Below are 22,996 nucleotides of genomic sequence, written 5' to 3'. Positions count from 1 at the left end.
GGCCATTAAGGCCGAACAACTCTACTTCGGTCTCATTTGTCCATATAGGACACATAGCCCGGTGGTTTGTTCAGATGCAGTTTGTGAACCTCAGTTCTTTTTAAACAGAAGAGTTTCAGGGCATCCCTTTCAAACAAAGTTTTTCAGTTTTCTTCTAATTGTGCTGTGATATTTAACTGGCTTAGTGAGGCCTGTAGGGTCTGAAATGTAGCTCTTGGTTTGTTTGTATTTCTCTGACCATTGGACGGTCTGACCTTGTGGTGAATGTGCTGGGACGTCCACTGCTGAAAAGATGGCGAACTGTCTTGAATGCTTTTCACTTGTGAATAAGCTTTCTCACTGTAGAACGTTGAACTCCAAATTGTTTGGAAATGGTTTTATAACCCTTTCCAGTTTGATGTGCAGCAAGAATTGCTTCTCTAAGGCAATTGTTTATGTCTTTCCCTCTTGGCATGGTGTTAAAACACACCTGAATGATCCAGACAAGCAAACTGCAAAAATATCTGCTTTTACAGAGGTCTGCACACCTAATTGCAACAGCCTCTCTTAAATCCTGTGGAACAGTAATGGGGTACTTAGAATTGCTTGTATGTTTTTCCCCATTATGACTTTATTTTCCTTAAATAAATAATGGCACAGTGTTATGTTATTGTTACAAATAAAAAACATGGAATTAAAGGAGGGCACTAACTTTTACGGATGACTGTATACATGTACATAGTGCCCTGCAGTGAACTGGCATCCCATCTAGGATGTATTCCTGCCTCACACCCAGGGTCCATGGGATAGGATCTAGTTTAACCATGACCCTGACCAAGATAATCAAATACTTGTTTTTATTTGAGTATGTTTTTGGATATGCTGTTTAGTGCCATGATTACTGAAAACCACAACTTGTTTGTTTTTTTAATAGTTTAATTTGGGTACAGGTGCCCATGGTTAAAGCAGTATTCTACCATTTCGTCAGTTGTTAGTTCTCTTATGCTTTAATGAAGGCTGATAGTGCCAATTCAACGATTTCGTGTTTTTTTTATTTTTAAAGACCAGCTCAACCGGTTTGCCTTATATAGCCTACGTGTGTGAAGAATTGAAGGCGGGCAAGTTTTATGCAGATGTGCGTAGAGCCGTTGGTGTTTGGTAACATGTTGGGACTCGGTGGTCTTTATGTTCCTGTGTCAGTAATGTAAAGGCGTTGGAGGTTCACCTCGGCGCGGTTCCTCTGGCTCGGAGCAGTGGGCTGAGCTACATGTCAACACATAGAGGAGACACGAGCCACTGCGCTACCGACTCATCGGCTGTGATGGACGGACGCGAAACCCGATTCGGTGTAAATGTGGATATATACACGAATGAATGATTTACCTGATGCTTGTTTTAATTACCTTTTACTGACACCACTTAAACGAAGCTGCCGCCATGAAAATAAGACGGAGATTGTTTTCACCCAGATGCTGCTCTTTCTCTCCGTAGCGTGCTGTAAGCTCAGTAGATGTGAGTGAACAATTTAAGCGCTTTTGTATGTGTATTTCTGCAAGTTTTTATATTGTACATGGTTCATTTTGAACAATGTGTTGTAGGGATTTCGGTGAGTTTAACGTTAATTTGTTAAATCCCGTGAGCTGTTCGTGCGCCGGCCTGTAATCGGATGAGTGTGTTTAACGATAAGGTATTATCTGGTGCTTTTAGGGACACGGTGTTGCTGGCCTCGGCCGCGGTGGTATGGGAATGGCTGAACGAGCACGGCCGCTGGAGGCCGTACAGCCCGGCTGTGTCTCATCACATCGAGGCGGTGATCCGGAGCGAATCCCGGGGAGGGAGCGTCGTGCTAGGCCAAGCCGACAGCCGCCTCTCGCCCTACATCATCGACTTGCAGTCAATGCATCAGTTCAGGCAGGACACAGGTAAGATAAATGGTCTCGCATCGAAGTCTTTTTTTTTTTTTTTTTTAACTCTGTGGGTCGAATAAGAGATTTTGAAACATGCGATGTGATTTTGTTAAGTCTAGACATAGGGTCTAAGCCACGAGGATATGTTCTTGTGTTAGGTTTTAATCAAGTGGATACTTCGATTATACACTTTATCACAACGCCTAGACCGAGACAAATAAAACATTGCAAAGTGGTCGCAGCACACGAAACACTTCTCGCAGGTCTCAACAAGACACTGCTTTTGTCGGTTGCCTTTGTCGTGAGCGGTCATGTGTTGCAACAGTTCAGTCGAGTTGTAGTTCACACCCTTTCCAGTAAGCTGTGACAGTCAAGTTGATAGTTAACAGAGAAGTTGCTGTGAACCCGTGTTTCATTATCCTCAATCTTTTACCACCGAGTTAAATGGAATTTGCGACAGTCCATTAACATAAAAAACAATCTTATTTACACGGAACCAAGGAAGATACTAACATGAATTACTAGAAACCCCCACTACTAGCGTTCAGTGTACATAAGTTTATTTGACTATCGTATTACCTTACCAATGTTGACTAGTGGCACGAACTGTAGAAACACGAGTGGTTTCAATTGAATGTTAAAATAATAAACACCGTTATTTGACAACCTTTTTATTTATTTATTTTTTAAAAGTGATGTTTTCATTTTTTCAACTGGACCAGATATAAAAAGACAAATCTATGAGTGAGTGTGGAAGCTTTCATCTATTATCTCTAGCCCTGTAGCTAATCTCTGGTCGGTGTTCTGCCTTTTAAGAAATTATTTATGTAAATATGTGATTGTACAAACTGGAACAGAGAATTTGTTGCACAACCTACCTTGCTGAACTAGGAACCACTTTATTCCTACATTTTTTTTAATTTAAACTCTTCTGCAGTATTTTTTTTTGTTTGTTTGTTTTCCAAATACTTGTTTTGGCATGTAATACTTCGCTGGGTCCATATCTGAAACAAAATCCAACAGTTAATGAACACTGATCTATTATGTTAGAGAATGCAACATGTGACCCCATAAAACAGCTGTTTTTCTTCAAGCCACATTTTCCCCCATTAAAACAAGTCTTACTTGTGCAGCTGTTGCTCTGAAAGAAAATCTAACGCAAAGAAATGAGTCACAATAAGAAGAGTAGGGCTAGATGAGAAGTGTGCAATATTTTTAACAGTGTGAGCATGGCGTGTTTGCGATTTGGAGACATCATAATCAGAGCTCTGTATATTATATTGTTTGTTTTTAATTGCTTTTTTTGCATGACGGGGGATTATTTGGGAATTTTGGGATTTATTGTGGGAGACACAGAGAGCACAGAACCAGAGAAGGGGAACACAAGTCAGCTTTGGTGTGGGGGTTGGGGGGCTACAAACATTTGCAAGTGAGGGGTGGTTGGAAAAGAAACCATCACCCATTCTCTTTGTTGAATCTGAGGAACAGATGTGAACGAAGAGTGTGGGACAGAATCCACAGAGCAAACAGGAGGGGAGAAATTTCCCAAGAAAGAAAGACTAGCCATAGTGAGACTACTAATTATGTGATCAGAGGACGACATTGTTTAAATGAGAGATATACCTGCACCTGATGGAGGAAAGATTAGTATGGCCCTGATCATTCCCATTTAAACACTATTCATAACTACTGAAGTGACCCAATCTAGGGCATGAAGACACTTTTCCAGCTTATTAAGTATTTAAAGTGTCTATGTAGGATGTCTTTAAGATTAGTGGAAGTAATAATCTAAAACATCTTCTACATTACTACAATAGCCACAAAGGACTTGGCTGTTAGACTTTAAGAGTAATGTGCCTTATGGGAGAGTTTTATGAAAAACTTAGTTACATTTAAAACCAGTTACATCAATTTCTTTAAAAATAGGACACTTAAGGAATCTGTTTTTACAGCATTACTGTTAGGAGCAATAAAAATATTGAAAAGAATTATAACAAATATAAACCTCTTGTGTTTGAACACAGAGAGACAAACATACTCACAGACACTCGCATACCCCAATTGTTTTAAAACAAAGGAAAATAGCTCTCTAACTCTATTTGGCAAATGGGTTAAAGATGTGGTGCAACTGTGCTGGAGACGCCATAGCACCCAGCTGGTCTCAAGCAGCAAGATCCTTGACAGATTTCAACAAAATTAAAAACGGACAAAGCGTGTACACAGAAATGCTAAAGTTTAATTTAGTAGAGTTTCTCCTGCAAACATTGGCCTGAGAGATGGGCCACTTTCAAGTTGAAAAATGCAGGACAAAGACACATTGGGGGAGGAGGGTGCTATACAGGGACTGAGAGGGAGGTTAGGGGAATAATTTAGAAATGGGGACAGAAAGAAAACAGAGGGGTTTTAAGTTTCTCCTTCTGATTGCGCAACAGGCTGTATAGAGTTTCAACAGCTTTGGGCCCCGTGTGTTTTCAAATGAAAGCCAGAGATTAATCATGCGTGCACACAGACATATTCATGCATGAATGCGTGCACATTGACACACTCAAAGCTGGGTTAGGTTTCCTTTTTGCTAATCGCTTTCATGTGATTGCTCTAACGAGACCACAGAGTTAGAATTTGGTTTTCTGCTAACACATTTTATTTTGTGATCTGGGTTAGTCTGTTTTAAACCTTCAATCCTATTTCTTGTCACATGAGCTTTTGTCTTGTCAGCTGTTTCCTTGACATATTTTGTTTCACAAGTCATTTTCAGATAGAAAAAAAGGAAAACAATAGAACCAGAATGTTTATAATAAGTAATGAATTAGGTAAAAAAAGGAAACTGCTGTGATTACCATTATTTTAAAAGTAAAAATATTGGTGTGTATGTGAGTATGAGAGAGAGAGAAATAGTTGTGCTATGTGCTGTATTAAACATGCCAGTTTATAAATGCCTTTTTGAAAAACACTTGGTTTAGAATGGCCACAAACCACGCAGCATTGTTTCTAAGACTTATAATGTATATTACAGACATTACGGTATGTTTGGCTGTGTTTTTCAACTTGAATTAGTGGTCACACCACAGATTTGTTCCTGCTTCTCAAAAAGTAGAATTTCTTATTTTCCCATGACACAATATGACTTCTATTGTGTCAGCTTTCTTTTTTTTTTTTTTAAACATTTTGTCTGTCATCACAACTGATAATACTGTATCAGTGTTTTTACCTGCTTGTTGGATGGGTGGTCTGTAACTTCACATTAATTGCCCTTGTGAAAAACAAAGGTATGTATTTGTCGAGCTTTCTGTGAAGTTTTTCTTCTTCTTCTTTTCAGAATTTTTAAAACTACTTTCAGTGCCAAATCGTTCATGTTTTAGGGAATCCCTTTTGCACACATTTTATTAAATGTTCTTTAAGATATTAAAGTTTTTATTGTTTTTTACTTATTTCTCTTCCAACTGGAATTTTGTAGTCAATGACACAATGTGATTTTTATGGCAAAATATAGTCACAGGATTTGGGGAAAAACACTTAACAAAACCTCTCTGTAAAAGTTTTTAAAGAGTTTTAGAAGGGTTTATGTAAAGCAGTTAATAGCGGGTAAAAGAAAAACATTGCTGAATGGCTGTGTGGGGTGGTGGTGGTTGGGGTTTAATTATTTGCTCTGTACACATGGGTGGGTTCTGGTCACTTAAATTGCTGAAAATCTACAGGTCTGGTTTGTGAAACTAACACAGACATGGCTGAGTCGTCATCAGATTAAGATTTCAGGAAAGTAGAATGAGTGACAATACATGCATCAGCATTCAATCTTTATAGAACTAACATAATTACACTTAAGGCTATATTTCGTTTACTTGCTGTAAGAATTGGTCAAAATTGATTCCCTTTATTAAAAAGTTTATTTGTATTAACAGATTTTCAGGCACACCAGGAAAGTGGTGGTCTCTCTTAATTTTTTTTTTAGTATAGTTTCTAATGCTATTTTAATATTAAGCAGGATAAGGGGTTCACATAGTCAGCACATGAGAAATGGCTTGGAGACACAGTCAGTCACAGAAGCAAGGCGCTTTTCACAATTGAACAGATGGACATCTCTGTACACCTGCTTTCAGGCTTTGTCTTGGCTCAGAGGTCCTGGGATCCTGAACCTAATGTCACACTATGATATACTAAGGCATTCCCTTTCCCCACACACACACACACCCAAAGTGTATTGTCCACCCAACTTTACCACTCTGTCTGAGTACCTCCAGTTCATTTGGCTGTATGGATTAATTCTGAGAAAAGAAACAAACAAGTGGATTAAAAAAAAAATAATTATAAAATATATATATATATATATATATATATATATATATATATATATATATATATATATATATATATATATATATAATATTTATTTAGAAACCAAGTTATGCTATTGATGCTATATTGTATTTAGATTTTTTGTTTTGTATTTGTATTTTTTATACATTCCTAAAGGATTGATATCCTGAGTGATATATATCTAAACATGCACATAAAGTTTAAGGTTAAAGGTTAAATGACGTTTTAGTAGACATTTTAGGTGTACCTGTGTGTTTTTTTTTTTTTTTTTTTTTTTTTTTTAAATGATAAAACTATATTCAAGGGCATTTTTTTTTTTGCTTTTCATGTCTTTCCCTAAAAAAAAGCTACACAGGGAAGTTTTACAACACGTACAAACATCCTGGCTTTTGAGCAAGAGCAATGCTTTCAGATAGGTGTGAAAGCTTCTTTGTGCAAGCTGCTGTTTAAGGACCCTCAGACTTTCATTCTCTTTTAGGCTTCACCCTTTCCTCAATGGTACTGACTCATTTGTCAAAAAAAAGTACATAATGATAAAGGGAATACTTCCATTCATCTAGTAAGGAAAGAAAAAACACAAAGATCACTGCAGATTTGCACAGAGCAATGATTATGGTCTAGACTAGTCGTTAATGTGAGGATTATGGAAACTATTGAATCGATTAAAATCATACCAAGTGGTGCAAAAAAATACTGACACAGTGCTTTTTTGTGACACTGTAAGTCACTGACCTCAGTATTCTGTCTGTTGAATAGCAAGACAGCTGTCTGAGTATGTTTGATCTGGGTATGCCCAAATACAAACAATAAGTAGTTTGATCTATTGTGCTACTTGCATATAACAAATTATTGGGATTTTGCATGACTGTAGACCAAAACCTGTTTTTATCTTCTTTTTTTCTTTTTTTCTGTAGACCAAAACCTGTTTTTATCTTCTTTTTTTCTTTTTTTCTTTGTAATAGAAGACCTATTATTTATTTAATTACTTTAACAGTGTTAGAATAAGTAAATAATTTGGAGCCTTTTTAAACTATAGCACTATGATAGCTTTAACAATAATGTCTTGAGAATTAATAGCTTATATTGTGGGTTTTCCCTATTTGTGCTGTAAGAAGCTGATGTAAGAGATGGCATAAATTTGCACCATGCTAAATCTCAGTATTTTATAACAGTGTGTACGTAAAAAAATAAAGAGCAAGTTATTCTATAATATGTACAGTTACAGTAGGACCTTTAAAATGTAAGTTCTAGAATTTTTTTGCCAGAGAACAAAAAAATACAGATATGCCTGTTAAGTCTTTAAGAAATGCAATATTTGAAAAACCTAATGTAGAAAACCTATCATTAAATACTCTGGACACTAGTAATAGTACTAGTAAATAGTTTTTGGAAAAGTAAAATGAATACCATCTGATGTCTCTTTCTTCTTGTAGGTACTTTAAGACCAGTACGTAGAAGTTTCTATGACCCCACTTCAGCACCAGGTCAGGGCTGGCTGTGGGAGTGGGAGAATGATGCGGGTTCTTGGACACCATATGACATGGAGGTGTGCATTGCCCTGCAGGCGGCATGGGATCGTCAACAGGCATGGTTGGATCTGGCACCGCTTGGCTTCTGCTACCTCGTGGACTTTCAAAGCATGACTCAGATCAACCAGCAAACACAGAGGCGTCGCCGCATTCAGAGACGTTCAGACATGGCCTATCCACTTGTCTCTGGGCCATTGCCAAAAGCCCCTCAAGGTTGGGGTACTCTGCCTGGAGGTGCTGCTGGTGGTGGAGGCACTGCAGGTGGTGGTTCAACTGGAGCACTTCTGGGAGTTGGAGTTTCTGGATCTAGCTCAAGTGGAAATGGTGGTCCACTCTACCCTAGTGGAACACTTTCAATGTCCTCACTTTCCCCTCCTGGACAGCCATGTGCCTGTCAACAGTGCATGCTTGTCTTGAGTGTCAAAGCAAATGCCATGACATCACAAACGCTAGGACGCAGAGCACCACCCTCAAAAGCACTCAGTCCTAAATCTAGTCGAGGGACGCTTCCATACTCCTCTACAACCTCATCCATATCAAATGCATACTCACAAACACTGCCTCATGGGCTGTCTTTAAACCGCTCACTCTCACAAGAGCGCAAGAACGCTGCTGATTTTGCTCAGTCATTGTCTATGCTTACCTCAAACACTGCCACTCTTTCTTTGTCCTCCAGTCGCCCACCTCCACCATCTTTGCCCCCTCCACCACCTCCACCAGCATCCCATCAGCAGTCCTTATCAATGTCAAGCTGTAACTCAACATCATCTCAATCAGTACCAACTGCAACGCTCATTACTGTGGCCACAAGCAGCACATCTTGTTCATCCTCATCATCAGCATCAACAGCTGTTCCACCTCAACGTTCTGCAGCCTGTGCTGCTCCTTTGCCCCTTCGTGCCAGTCTGGCGGGGCTGAGTCGGCCAGCACTGCAAAGAATTGCCATGGCACAATCCCGGGCACTCATCGCTTCTGGGTGAGACATGCTTATTTTTATCTTGTTACACTACACAGTATTTGCCATTACACAAAATAGCGCCATATTTATTAACTATGTAGGCCACCTTTTTTTTTTTTTTTTTGGTCCTGTGGTATGAATTGTTGACAGTCTTGAAAATTTCAACCCAATTCCTACACGCCAGTTTGTGTAGTTTAAGACCATATATGATGAGTTTCACTAGAGCCCAAATCATTCATTCAGTTTGAGGGCATCAGTATATTTATTTAAGGAGATTTAGTTTGCTGTTATGTCACTTAACATCATGTTGATGTACAGACAGTATGCTTTAGACAAGTACTGCAGTTTTTTTTCTACAGAAGAAAATAAAAATTTTGTTTAAATTCCCTGCATGAGTTTAATTCTAGCTCCTGCTCTTACTGTGATTTTATTATGATTAGATATGTTGTGGTGGTTTTGCTTGTAAAAGACTGCTGTTCCAAATCATAGTTTCATATTTATTCATGATGTATGATTCGCCTCATGGTGGGCCTAAATAACGTGACACCTTTATACCCTTAATGTGTTTAGACTGTGATGATGTGATTATTCTCCTATCATGTATCCCTGGTTAGAGTTTAGGGTTTTAGAGTTTTAGAGTTTATCCATTACCTAGATAGTTTAGGTGACCGTTGCTTGCAACAGTGTACGTGAAGTTAACATGCCTCTGTCTTGCACTTGTTTTAGATTAGTTTCTGTATAGACTTATTGCATGTTTATATTTATACCCCATATTGCTGTTTATGTCAAGAGAAGTTATTAGGGGACAGCTTTTAGGCTGCATGTTTATATGTTGATGCAGTGCGTTGTGAAAGAGTGTGTTTCTCACGTCGCTAAATCATGTGCGGCTTGGCTTCATGGCCATCTGGGGACAGGACTAAGCATTTGAACAGTGAAGGAATGAAGCTGAAGTAAGCAAGGGGAAGAAAAAACACTGAAAAGAGGATTGTGAGGGGGACTGTCTGGAGGGGGACTAACCTCTTGAGTCTGCCCGCCTCCCACATTTCTGTCTCTCCCTCTCATGTCCTCCCACTTTCCAGGCCCCCCATTACCCTACCCCCTCCCTCATTGTGTGTTCCTTAAAGGGTTTCTATGGTAACCTTTTGTTATCATGGCAAAGCCTAGTCAGCATTAGCAAAACAATGCTGCTTCCATCAAGTGTATGCATGTGTATGTAAAGGGATAAATGTGCAATCATTATTTCGTTGTACTATATATGCATAGCTTAAGTTAAGCATTTGTTGGAGGAGAGATGCAACAGCCGATTGGCTAATAATGGAAGTCTGATTGTGGGATAAGTGTTGTTGTCTAATAGTCCGTGGAAATAAAATATTGGCCAAAGCCTGCAAGAAATGTTCCATATAAGCTGATGTTTAAGCACAGTCAGGGATGGAGATTTAGGGACCAGAAATCATTGTCAGACAGGAGTTTTATTTATTCATCCACTGCTGTTTTTAATGAAACGAAACTTGAGCTTCATGTTTTCTCAGTGAAGCTAGTTTAGCCTTAGCATTACTGGACAGTGTGGATTAACTTTTATATTTATCCATGCTCGCTGGCTAATAAGTAGTAACTGGTCGTTGCACCTTGAGTGAAGTGAATGATTGATTCATGACTGACTGAAATATGCTTGTTTTATTTCATCAAAATAGTCATCAGCAGATATACAATTTTAAATTATACAGCAGATTATTTCTTAGATGCCCTCCATATAATATATATTCTAAGGACCACTGTCTCATGTTGTAAGTAATACACATATGCAGAAACATGCAGAAAAATAAATTTGAGAAATAAGTTTTCTTTACAGTTCCATCAAACCTTAATCCGTGCTTACTTTCTAAATAGGTTAACGGTGTTTTTGTGTACATATAAAAAATAAATTAAATAATACATAAATTTTAAGTGTCTTTATTTAAAACACCAAACTTTTTCAGTTTAAATTATAAAGTACTTCACAAAACGTCACAGCAAACAAGCGCGGACCTAGAAAATACAGCCTGATGTTTTAGGTTTATCATTCAGTAGATTAAAAAATTTTAATAACCTGAATTTTCCTCTTGTTCTAGGATAAAAAAATGTTTGTCTTTTTTTTAAGCATGAACAAAGTTGTCTCTTACTGCCTTCTAAGGCAGGTATATTGTACTATATGGTATAAACCTGTAGAAAATGTTAATTTGGATTTCCATTGTCTGTGTCCATGTGATTATGCACTGAGACACTGAAATCCTAAAAGTGCCTTCTTTCCTTCCCCATCTGTCCAAACAATAAGATTTAACTAGACCGTCAAGGCTAAATCTATCACCTTCTTAACAAATAGAAACTAAAATAAAGGGAGTTTTATGGGATTTGGTCAATAAAGGTTATGTGAGTAGTGAAGGATCCATTTAAATTGGTTCTTTGTTGTAGCATATTATTGTGATTAACATTATCATACACCTATCTGTGCGTGCATGTGTGTGTGTGTGTGTGTGTGAAAGAGCGAAAGTGTACCCTGTCATCTTGATGGTTGCTTGTTGTGTTTTTCCTGACTCAGTTGTTAAATAGCTGGGTTTGCCCCTTTGTGGGAAGTATTTTGACCTCGTGTTAGATTCGATCTAATACTGAGTATAAATGCCAACTAACCACAAAACTCTGTTTGGTTTTTGCTTTAGATGTCATGAACAATGCTTTGTTTGTAGATCTACAACTTTGTATCCATAATGGGATGATTTCTTTATTGTTTTTTCTTTTTTAACCTAATGTCTGAAAAGAAATTGTATGTACATATGATTAAACATTTGACTGTTCTTGGTTATATTTAGCATCTGATAGTTTAAATAATTGCAGTAATTTACTCTAGTGAGAAATTAAACATTGAGATATTATGTGTCAAACCTCGCCTTTATCTCCAACAACCTTTTTTCAGGTACAGTCTCATATTTGTCAGATTATTATAATGGTGTTAAGTGCAATTTGATTTGATTCAGATTTTAGAAAATTGCTTTTTGCAAAATCTTTAAAAAGCCTTTATTCAGTGCTAAACTAATGATTCAATTAACACAGGTGGTATGAGTATTATTGGGAGATGGAGGGTAAAAAAAAATCCAATGGTTGTATATAAATTTAAAAAAGCATTGGTTGTACAGTAGAACCTTGGATTATGAGCACAATTCGTTCCGGAAGTGGGCTCGTATTCCAAAACACTCGTAAACCAAATTATTTTCCCATAAGAAATAATGGAAACTCAAAAATAATATACTAATTAACACAAAATATAAAGTAAAAATAAAACAAATGAACGTGCATTTTATCTTTAAAAAAAGTAAAAATAATTCCAGACAGATGAGTGTTTCTGTGTGTGAAGCCCCTACCAACCCGAGAGAGAGTGTATGAACCGGCTCGGTGTCAACTTACGCAGACACACACACATAAGAGAGGCTGAGGGAGAAAATGGTTTTTGAATTTTCTTCTAATGAGACTTTCTTACACAGTAAACCTTTCTCTTTTAAATTTCAAATAAACACGAATTAACGGAAAGACTGTTTTGTCTAAAAAATTAGCAAGGAACATACTGTTAGTTCGTGTGAGTGCATACTAACGGAATCACTGCTGTAAAGTAAAACAAACAAATTAACCTACACTTTACCTTTGAAAAGAATCGCGAAGGAGCAGTGTTTCTGTGAAGAGCACACACACACTCTAAGTGCGCGCAAGAGAGAGAAAAAACGTTGGCTTTGTTGTCATTACGTGACGCTTGCCGTCAAAACAAGAAGTGATTCATAATACTCGGAGCTCTTAAACCAAGACTTGTTCATTTTCCAAATCAAAATTTATTAAAAAACTTTGCTCGTCTCGTGGAATGCTCCCAAACCGCGTTACTCGTTATCCGAGGTTTCACTGTATATACATTTGTGAAGTATCTCTGTTTATATTTAGATTTATAAAGTACCTCTCGTCTGTTTGAGTGACAGTAGGTCATATGAACCATAAAAAAATCCAGCCTGTATCACATATTTGATCTGTTCTGCAAGTACTTCTTAAAAGCAAGAACAGTAACAGTATTATTGCTTATTTGTTAATCTTGTACTGTATGGCTCTGTTCAAATCCACTCATATATTTCATATGTCTCCTCAACCACTGAATGTGATGGTAGTGAGGCAGCTGGGAGAGAGAGCTATGTTATGTTATTCCAAAATAGTTTAAGCACTATGCTATACAATATCCAAGATTGTATTTATAAAAGGATAAATAATAATAATAATAATAATAATAATGATGATAGTAAAACAATTTTGCGCCAGAAATGCATTATATTACACGTTTATTAAATTGCCATTAGTGAGATGATGCTGAACCTTTTTGCTTAGCTTCCTTAATATTAGTATAGGCTAAAATGTCTATTCTAAAGTATGCATTTTCTGATTCTGCTCCATGTTGTGGTCTATTGCAGCAATGATTAATCCGAAGACTGTAAAGCTGCTGATTTAAAAAAAGAAAAAAGAGCTTAGGCTCTTTTTAAATTAGCTTATGACGTTAAATTCAATCCGTCGCAGATGTGATGCTTGTGTGTTGTCAGGTTAGACACCAGATGAAAACTTATGGATTAAGGCTTAGGAGAGCAGGAGACACCCACAAGACATTTTAAATTTAGATTTGCAAAGTGTAGTTGATGATATACTTACTCATTATGTAACACTATTTTTGCACTGAAAAAGGAAAATGTTAAAGAAAACAGAATGTATATGCAGATAGCATCACAACTTCACCGGTGTTGTATGTGGACATATTGGAGAACTGAAATGCTCTATTGGTAAGTTTAATTGATCAAAAACAGCCAACATGGGATTTCATCTATGTTAAATGTATCTACTAACACCCTGCCAGGTTGTAAAGAGCATTATTAAGCTTTTTGTTTGTATATGTATATAGTTTGTTTAAATAGCACGCTAGGTTTAGGCAGCACTGTGGCATAGTGGTTATCACTATCAGTGGTTATAGACTATCAGGGTCTGTGTCGAGGAGTTTGCTTGTTCTCACCATACTATCTGGGCTTCCGAATTGCCCATAGTGCATAAGTGAGTAAGTGTGAGAGTGTCTGCATTACCATGTACAGAAAAAGTGGTATAGAGAATGTAAAAGTGGTTTAATGTTTTCTCTATACAATTAAACATGTATTTTTTGTTTTGTTTTGCTCTAGTGTGCAAACAGTGCCAGTGAAGAACCTCAATGGTTCCAGTCCCATTCATCCAGCTTTAGCAGGTAAGACTGTTAGCATTCGTGATAGGTTGTTTATGAATGATTTGTTCTTTTTAAACGAGTATTTAATGTGACTCAAAAGAACTAGTAGTCTCGGAGAGTGATTCGTTCATTTTCTACCAGGCATGCATGCGCAAAGCATCGCAAAACCTCCTTAGGTTATGTACAGGAACAGAAATTAGTAGTTACTTTTGAGTCTTTTGCTCCGAATCATTCGTTCTTTTGTCACGTGACTCCCATAAATTCTATGCAGTGCAATAGATTCAAAAGAACGAACGACTCGGACCAGAAGATATAAGAGGTGAGCTACTCTGTTTATCATATGTCCCTAACTGCACTGTAATATTTTCATTACTGGAACTATAGCCAAAATGTGTGTATGTAGATGTGTTGGATGTCTGTTTAATGGTCTAATTAAGAATGTAACATTTTATTTTATTTTTGAACAAAAGAACGAAATGAACTAAATGACTAAAAAAAAGATTTGTTCATTTTGATGAATGAGATTCAATGAACCGAGTCACTAAAATGATTAAAAATTCCTATTACTTGTAAGCATATGAGTACATCTGATATATTAATACAAAGCAATTTAAAGATAATGAGAGAGAAATTTATCAGTGTACAGAATGTTGGGGGTTTAGTTAAATCCTCAAGGCATTAATTACATTTGATTTTCAGTATATTTTATACAAAATCTACATTTTAAAAAGGGTGTATATTATTGTTTAAAAATGTACAAAAAGTTGACAATGTCTTAAAAGTAGATAAATAAATGTGTAAATTCTTCCAAAATGTTTAATTGAATAAATAAAGTGTCTGATCTGAATATTTTGATAATTGACAGAAACATGTTGAGCTTTGTAGAGGGAATCTAGCTCCATCAGTCCCCTAAAGTGTTCTAATTTTGCAGTGTGAATCACCGTATCACCCTGTGTAGTTACTTACCTTGTTTATGTACGCATGTTCCAGGGATCACAGGTATTCTAATGAGTGCAGCTGGGCTGCCTGTGTGTTTGACTCGTCCTCCTAAACTGGTGCTTCACCCTCCTCCTGTCAGCAAAAGCGACATCAAACCCATCCCTGGTCTTGGACACTGCTGTCGGAAGACCACCAAAAAACAAGCTCGCAAAGGTGTGGCTCAACATATATACACAAATTAGTTCAAAATACTTAACATTACAACTTTTTAAAATTTTAAAAGCTTTTCTCACTGATCATTCCAAAGCATATTCTACATAAACATAATATAATATTTTTTCCCCTCCAAAACTTTACTTAAACATAAATATTATCCTTTCTAGGCAAGACTCCAGAGGAAGTAGTAAAGCGGTATCTACAGAAAGTCAAGAATCCCCCAGAAGAGGTATATGTCCTATCAATCTCCCACTATTTATTTGCTATTCCAGTGGTAGTCACTCTCAAACAAATGCACACGCTCACACAAATGCAGTGTTAACTTATGCATGACAATTAACTTAAACATATACACCTAAATATGGCATAAACCTTACAACATATTGTTGATGAGGCTGAGTTAATCAAATTTAGTTTTTTGATTTCCCTTATCTGGTATCACACTATTTGAAGAGTATAAACACTGCAATTAACCTTCCATGTGAGAAGTGTATAAAAGCGCTTGTATATACATTTTCTGAAAAAGTATATATCCTCACTGATTCCTTTTAGGACTGCACTATCTGTATGGAACCTTTGACTGGCCCCTCTGGTTATAAAGGTCCAGGTGTGGGTGCTGTGTCCCGTGCGGAATCAGTCGGTCGGCTGGCACAGTGTGGCCATCAGTACCATCTGCAGTGCCTGGTAGCTATGTACAACAATGGAAACAAAGATGGCAGCTTGCAGTGTCCCACATGCAAAACAATCTATGGTGTGAAGACGGGCAATCAGCCACCTGGGAAGATGGAATACCATGTCATTCCTCACTCACTTCCGGGACACCCTGACTGCAAAACTATTCGTATAATATACAACATACCACCTGGCATACAGGTAACCCATATTTTAAAGTACTGCTTAACTAAAAAAATAATAATAATAATCATCTGGAAAAACATGTAAGACATTTATGATTTAATTTTTTTTTCTTTTTTTTTCTTTTTTTTTGCTGTTGAAGGGCACTGAGCATCCAAACCCAGGAAAGCCTTTCACAGCAAGAGGATTTCCGCGACACTGCTATCTTCCAGACAGTGAGAAAGGACGGAAGGTATGTTGATACTGCTTTATGATTCTGTTAACAACCAGCATAAGTTTTTATATGTACATGCATAATACATTGCCTGACTAAACAACAAAAAGTTATAATTGAAATTGTTGGGCTGCATCAAGCAAAGAACCCAAATGAGATTTTAAAAATCCTGGAACAGGCTTAAGAACCATTCAACTTTATGAAAATCTATAAGGAAGAACTGCCAACTTTGTTTAAGAAATGTGGTCGGGGGAAGAAAATGGAGATCACTTAAACACTTGGTGTAGTTTCAAGGTAAAACATTTAACAGTAAAAACATAGTTATGTTTAAGACTGAAAGTAAGATAATTTTCATAAGCACACAATGTAATGAGAACTAGCAGAATTTGGACTGAATTGAGTAGCTGTGCGGACTTGTTACTTTAAATACTTTGATATGGAGCGTAAAGATTGGATGTTTAATTAATAGAAAAAGGTCATGTGATCTGATGAGTTCAGAATGACCCTATTCTAGAGGAATAGGTGTGTTGTGGTAAGAAGTGAAGAGCATAAAGTGATGCACCAATCATGCATAGTGGCCACCGTATAAGCCTCTGGAGGCAGTGTTATGATCTAGGGTTAGAGGTGGTCTAGGCACAGCAACGTTATGTGGTAAATTCATTCAGCTGATGACATGCTTATACAAAATGACATTATTACATTAGTGGATTTTTTTTTTATTCCCTCATGGCACAGGCATATTCCAGGGCTCAGACTGTAAAAGGATGGTTCTGGGAGCTTAAGGAACCATTTTCAACACATGAACTAGCCACCACACTAGATGTTGTAATCAAATCTTAAAGTGGTTGAATTAAACTTTGAAGTGTGCAATTTCTTTTTAGGCCAGGCAGTGTGTATACAGTAATTGTATATACACTGCCTGGGCAAAAGAAAGCCCTAATTTTCCATTAATAGCAAGGTAATTTGATTCACTTCTACATTCTGTAGCAGTACATTATGACCAAATTTATGCACTTATTTTTATAGGTGTTGAGACTTTTATTGGTCGCCTGGGACCGGAGGTTGATCTTCTCGGTGGGTACATCTAGCACCACGGGTGAGGCAGATACAGTCATCTGGAATGAGATCCACCATAAAACAGAGTTTGGCTCTAACCTCACAGGCCATGGCTACCCTGACCCTAGCTATCTGGACAATGTGTTGGAGGAGCTAAAGGCCCAGGGCATGACAGAGGAAGATGGTCAGCAGCTGTGAGGGACAGGAAAGACTGGGAAAAAGGGTACACAGTTAACTTCATATCCAAAGGGTATAACTGGACAACTGAAGAATGAGGATCTTTTTTGTTGGGGTTTGGGGAAATTTTATGTTTTGGGAAAATACATTTTTGAGGTGCAAAGTGTGTGTGTGCATCAAAGAGTGAATGTATGTTTATATTAATGAGTTAATGGGGGAAAAGAAGAAAAGTGATGTAATTTGCTCAGCTGTGGACCAAATAGTACACACAAATAAATGAGAGCCATGGTTTTCCTAAATTCCTGGACCCTTATTTATTGCTTAATCACTAATCCTAATAGCTAAGAAAATGAGCATTGAAAGAAAGGATATAACAGGTTTAGCAACAGAAGGGAAAGAAAGTATATTGAATAGAGAGATTGGAAATGGAGGCAAAGATAAACTTGTGCTGAATAACCTAAGCAGAGGAATGATGAGAAGAAAGGTCAAAGCATGTATTTTTTTTATTTCATACGGTAATAAATTAGGTAGACATTTTGGTAGAGCTGAAGTAAATATTTGAATGTGTGCCTGTGGGTGCTTGTGTGAAAGTGAGAGGAAAACCTTGTGCCCTCAAATAATTCTCTTTTCCTTACAAACATTTCTTAATATGACCATTTCATATGATTACAGTATATAATCTGAGACCTGAGTCATTAAACTTGTATCATGATTGTTGGTATCATGTAATACCATTCCATGTGTTAGATTTATTTTTTATAATTAATTTTTACTGCATTATTTTTGTACGAGTCACGAATGATATGTGGGTGCGGTTCAGAGTGCTGAGTCTCTTGAATTACCCTGTCACAAAGTTGTAAACACCTAGGGTGTAGTTGCTGTAGAATAAAAGAATGCTTAGTGTGGCCTGGAAGGTGTCTAAACATATTTCTGTTGGTTTAGTTTAAAAAGAGGTTCTTTTCGGTCCAGGTTTACACATTTATTGGAGCCCTAACTTCTCCATATTAGATACAGTATTTCTATACTAGTGCCTCATTAATGTGTTGGGTATGATTAAAATGTCCTGGCTTTTTATAGTGATAGTGTTCGAGGACAGACCTGTATATGATACAGCTCATTCTGATCAATGGAAGTAAAGGACATGTGCTACGATGAGAAGAGCTGCAAGATTTTACTGTATTTTGTGTTGGTATAGCAGAAGAGTCCTAGTACAAAGAGGGTAACATTGAACAGGTTATGAGGTAAGAATGGTAGGTCAAGCTGCAGTTTGGAAGTTTAATAACAATAGGCAGCTGTTCAAAACAGTAACACGTCCAAAAGTTTGTGGACACCTGACCATCACGCTCATATGTAGGTCTTTCCCAAATGCTTACCACAATGATGGAAGCACACAGCCGTACTGCAAGTTTTTGTATGCTGTAGCATTTAGATTTCCTTCCCCTAAAGCTGATTCATTATGACAATGCCCGTTTGCTTAAAAATTGTGGAAGAACCTTTACAGTGCCCTGACTTCAATCCCGCTAAACACATTTGTTCTGGGTAAATTGAAGAAATCCCCACAGCCACAAACCAAACTCTGCTGGTATGCCTTGCTAAAATAGTGGAGACTGTTATACCAGTTGAGGCAGGACTTAATCTGTGTTAATTACTATTTTTTTTTTTTTTTTTTTTTTTTGTCAATGAACATGCTGTTTTAATATGCATATATAGATGTGGTGATTGGTTGTCCACATATTTTTGATTATACAGTTTTTAAAAAGACAAATATAAATTCATATTTAAACCTGCTCTCTAAATTTACAACTGAATTGTTGCAATCTGTTTGCAGATTATTGCAAGTGTGGTTTCAGTGTTGGTTCAGCTTAAAAGATCAGTTTGAATGTTTTTGTGTGTGTTCCAAACTGTGTTGCACTGCCTTCCATATCTTTCCTGTCCGTTACCCAGTTTGTATGTTCAGTCAATAGCTGACCTGTTCTGTCTTTGAACCAAGTGTGTGCCATAATTGTGTGTCTGTATGGATGACAACATGCATGTGTGAGCACAGGTGTTGATTGTAGGCATGCATTTGTGTGTATGTATGTTTGTTTGTATGTAAGTATGGTGTGTTTTCTGAGCCAATGTATGGTACAAATGTTTTCTTATTTTCTGCATGCCTTTTTGGTACATATTTAATGCATTAGTACCTGCATTTCTTAATTTTATCCCATTCCAAGTTAAAGATTTTACAGCTTAAGGTACTAGGTTGTAGAATTCACCAGTCTTTCTGAAGTGTACAGAAGTTCTCTGTATTTGTCATTGTCTTTACTTTGTGAATAGGAACCTAAATGTAGAACTCAGAGTGTGTAAAATGTCCCATTGTTTGAGCAGTGTCGGCTCCCTCTTCCCGTTTAACAGTTAAAGTCTCAAGTCATTCCCAGTCTTGTTTGGGAGATGTGTGAAATGGATGACATTTACCTTTTTTATGGTATTTTCTGCACTGCAGGAAGTTTGGATAAATGCAAGATCAAAACAAAATGTGTATATACTAATGGGGGTGTAAATAGATCAATTTGAGGTATGTTATTAAATGATTAAAAAATAAAGAATGAGTAATAGTTGCTTGTTTTTCTTGTGACTTACTTGTAACGAGTACTGTGCACAATTGAAGTGGGCATTATTTATTTATTTATTTATTGATTGATTGAATCATCTATTTTTCCTATTGCTTTTTCAGTAAGGGGTCACCGGGGACCTGGAGCCCCAAGGAACTCTAGGCACAATAAGGGGGGCATACTGTGGTAACTCATCACAGGTGCACATAAGTTCCCAACCAAGCAGGCAATTTGGAGCCCCTTTTCTGCCTACAGTGTATTTCTTTGGAGTGTGGGGGGGAAAAAAAACTGAGTAAACGAAGAAAACCTAAAAAGTGCTGAGTCAACAGTGTTAACAAAGCATCCATGCATACATTTGTTATACAGTAGTTTATCATCTTGTACTTATATTTACAAGCTGTAACACTGTTTTTGTATTATGCAGAATTAATATCACAAACACAATATGGCCCTTAAATGACCAATGTAGTGGATTATAGGACCATTTGGGATTTAGCCTTTCGTTCAGTTCCCACATATTTAGGCTGACATGACGTTTAGGTTGAGAGGTTGTTGGATATCAAGAACAATTTCAATCATAATTACTATTTATAAAGGTGTTTTTGCTAATTCCAGACACGAGTGCTGCTTCTCTCCAAGTTCCTTTATGTTTTGATATTTCAACCATCATATGAAAATTTGTCATTAGGTCTATTGTCAACTCAAAATGTACATGTCTGAGAAAAGGCATTCGACGTTCGAGTGTTTATTTCACGTTTACAGTTTTCCTGACTCGTGCTCAGTAAAATAGAACGATACAAAATCAATGAGCGACCCCTAGCGGTATTGAATATTTAGTATCACTCCCACGAACAAGGCGCACATCTATTTTCTTGGACACCGTGCGGCTGCTTCTTTCGGCAAATCACATCTTATTCCTTGTCAAATTCAAAGCCAATCATCTTCCTCTACCCGCCTCCAGTGCGGATGCAACTTAGTCAAAGTTTTAAACAGTTTGTGTTAAACATTTAGTCATTTAGTGCATCTGTTGTGGCACAGGTTCTAATACAGTTAATATAACTGAACTGAATCACTGTGTATTACAGCTATCTGCTATTCTCCCGTATTATACACTAATATAAAATCTATCATCCATCCATCCAAAGGTAATCCATGTTTAAAGGAAATGCATTCTTATTGTTTGCCATTAAACAATTTTACAGATTGAGAAATGTAAATATTGATTATGTAATAGAGGTGTGTGTTTGTGATTTAATTATTTTAAATAATTACAAGACACCACTTGAGTATCCAGTTTTTGTTTGCAGTTCACCAAGCCATGGTATGGAGGGGCTTATAGCTCTGCTTTAAAGCCAAACTCAAGCTTGACTCTGATGCATGCCATCAAGATAATGTTAGTATAATTTCACAGCTTAAATTTGATTTTAAAATAACTAAAAGTGGGTTTTACATTTTTTAATATAGTCTTCAATTATATAATTAATTTAACTATGCTTTCTTACTCTCTCAGTCCCTCCCCAACTCTTCTGAACTGTCACTCTCCTTAACGTTTCTCGATCAAACTGGTAGCCACTGTTTCAACTTCCATGACTGCTGATCCCCGAGGACCACCAGGGTGATAGCCAGCAGCATCTGAGCAACAGCTGCTCATCAACAGCAGGTCATTTGGTGAGAGTTTGTACAGTGTCATGTGTATTGTTTTCTTGCTTGTGGTAGTGTAGTTATTGATTTTTATTGTATGTGCCATATTTACCAGGCTGTGGATAAGCACTGTCCCATGAATGGACCGAGTGAACTGCGTGGCCGAGGACTGAAACTGGTTTAACACCCAACAAACAGCAGGTCTGCACCATCATAGCTCTTTGTCAAAACTTTCTGCCATATGACAAGCAGAGTGAGGCATCCTCTGCTCGGCATCCTGTGCGGCTGACCACTGGACGGTTCAGACATCCCAAAACAAAGGGTGAATTTACAGCAGGTGTGACAGTCATTTTAAAGTGTTTTTTTTGTATCTATGTCCTCATAGCATATATTTTTAGTTTTAAAGAACTGGAAGAAGGTGGAGCGATAATGAGTGAGTGCAATATATATCTGTATAATAATAATATTACATTATATTTTTGCAGAAGCTTTATGGTTGATTTCTATCAGAAATATCTTTAAAAACAAGAGTCAAGCAGAGTTTTTTTTACAGACAAAAGACGAAATGACAGAAAACGATTCTCTTTAAAGCACATCACCAGATTAATATTCCAGCAGGTCACAGTCATAGACAAGGCAAATACACTGGTGCATTGCTTTTCATGTTTAATCTGTTAATTATTAATTTGATTATATTGGTCAAATTTACTTTTTGTGTGACACAACATGGAGCATTTAAGCATGAAGCATTTAACAACAAACTCTAATACTTTTACAATAACCTAACCTCATGTTATGATTAATTAGGCAGTATTTTTAGTTTTTGGGTAAAAAAAAGTGGAATCAAACCTGGGACCTTTGGATCCACAACCTGCCCCTGCTTAATGCATAAAATTTTTATTTTTGATGCAAATCTTACAATGGTATTAGCAGTCCACAACTAGGGGGAAACATCAAAGATGGTAATAACTCTTATTTCACCTTTTTATTTTATTTTTTCCTTAATTTTTTGTCCTCTTTCCTTTCTCCCCCTCTTTCCATTCTTTTCACTTTCTTCCACCATCAAGCAGAATTCTACCAGAAAAGGCTGATGATGGTAAGAAGGTATTGCGATAAAGTAACCTCCCTGGTGGTCTAGTGGTTAGGATTCGGCGCTCTCACCGCCGCGGCCCGGGTTCGATTCCCGGTCAGGGAATTTCTAGAAAAGAAGCTTAAAAATAAAACCAATGTTTAGAAAATTCCAAGAATATTAATATATTGCTATAAAATAATTAATAACATAATAAAACATTTTATAGACTCATAAATACTGACATGTTTCTAAACGAGTGACTCCATTTTTTTTTTTTATGTTTTTGAT

The 22,996-nt window shown here is 37.0% G+C and overlaps 1 protein-coding gene and 1 non-coding gene across 2 annotated transcripts; both read left to right on the top strand.

Moving 5' to 3' along the window:
- The first annotated feature begins 1,117 nt into the window (after positions 1 to 1,117).
- dtx4b (deltex 4, E3 ubiquitin ligase b) lies at positions 1,118 to 19,069 on the top strand. The gene is made up of 9 exons (XM_053502271.1): positions 1,118 to 1,491; positions 1,687 to 1,901; positions 7,634 to 8,705; positions 13,907 to 13,968; positions 14,938 to 15,099; positions 15,270 to 15,331; positions 15,655 to 15,975; positions 16,100 to 16,189; positions 17,198 to 19,069. Coding segments are annotated over exons 1-9 (2,214 nt in total). The 5' UTR covers positions 1,118 to 1,489; the 3' UTR covers positions 17,426 to 19,069.
- A 3,690-nt stretch (positions 19,070 to 22,759) lies between these two features.
- On the top strand, positions 22,760 to 22,831 carry trnae-cuc (transfer RNA glutamic acid (anticodon CUC)). The gene has a single exon. It is a non-coding gene; the product is annotated as a tRNA-Glu (tRNA).
- The last annotated feature ends 165 nt before the right edge of the window (positions 22,832 to 22,996 follow it).

This window comes from Clarias gariepinus, chromosome 8, assembly GCF_024256425.1.
Source record: "Clarias gariepinus isolate MV-2021 ecotype Netherlands chromosome 8, CGAR_prim_01v2, whole genome shotgun sequence".
In the NCBI taxonomy this organism is placed as follows: domain Eukaryota; kingdom Metazoa; phylum Chordata; class Actinopteri; order Siluriformes; family Clariidae; genus Clarias; species Clarias gariepinus.
The sequence above is the reverse complement of the archived record's forward strand: the minus strand, read 5'-3'. Positions and strand labels throughout refer to the sequence as shown.

What these genes read in the sequence shown, in the direction of transcription:
- dtx4b (XM_053502271.1), top strand. An exon ending in TCAAGAATCCCCCAGAAGAG is followed by an intron (nt 15,332 to 15,654) that starts GTATATGTCCTA and finishes GATTCCTTTTAG; the next exon opens with GACTGCACTATCTGTATGGA. An exon ending in ACATACCACCTGGCATACAG is followed by an intron (nt 15,976 to 16,099) that starts GTAACCCATATT and finishes TTGCTGTTGAAG; the next exon opens with GGCACTGAGCATCCAAACCC.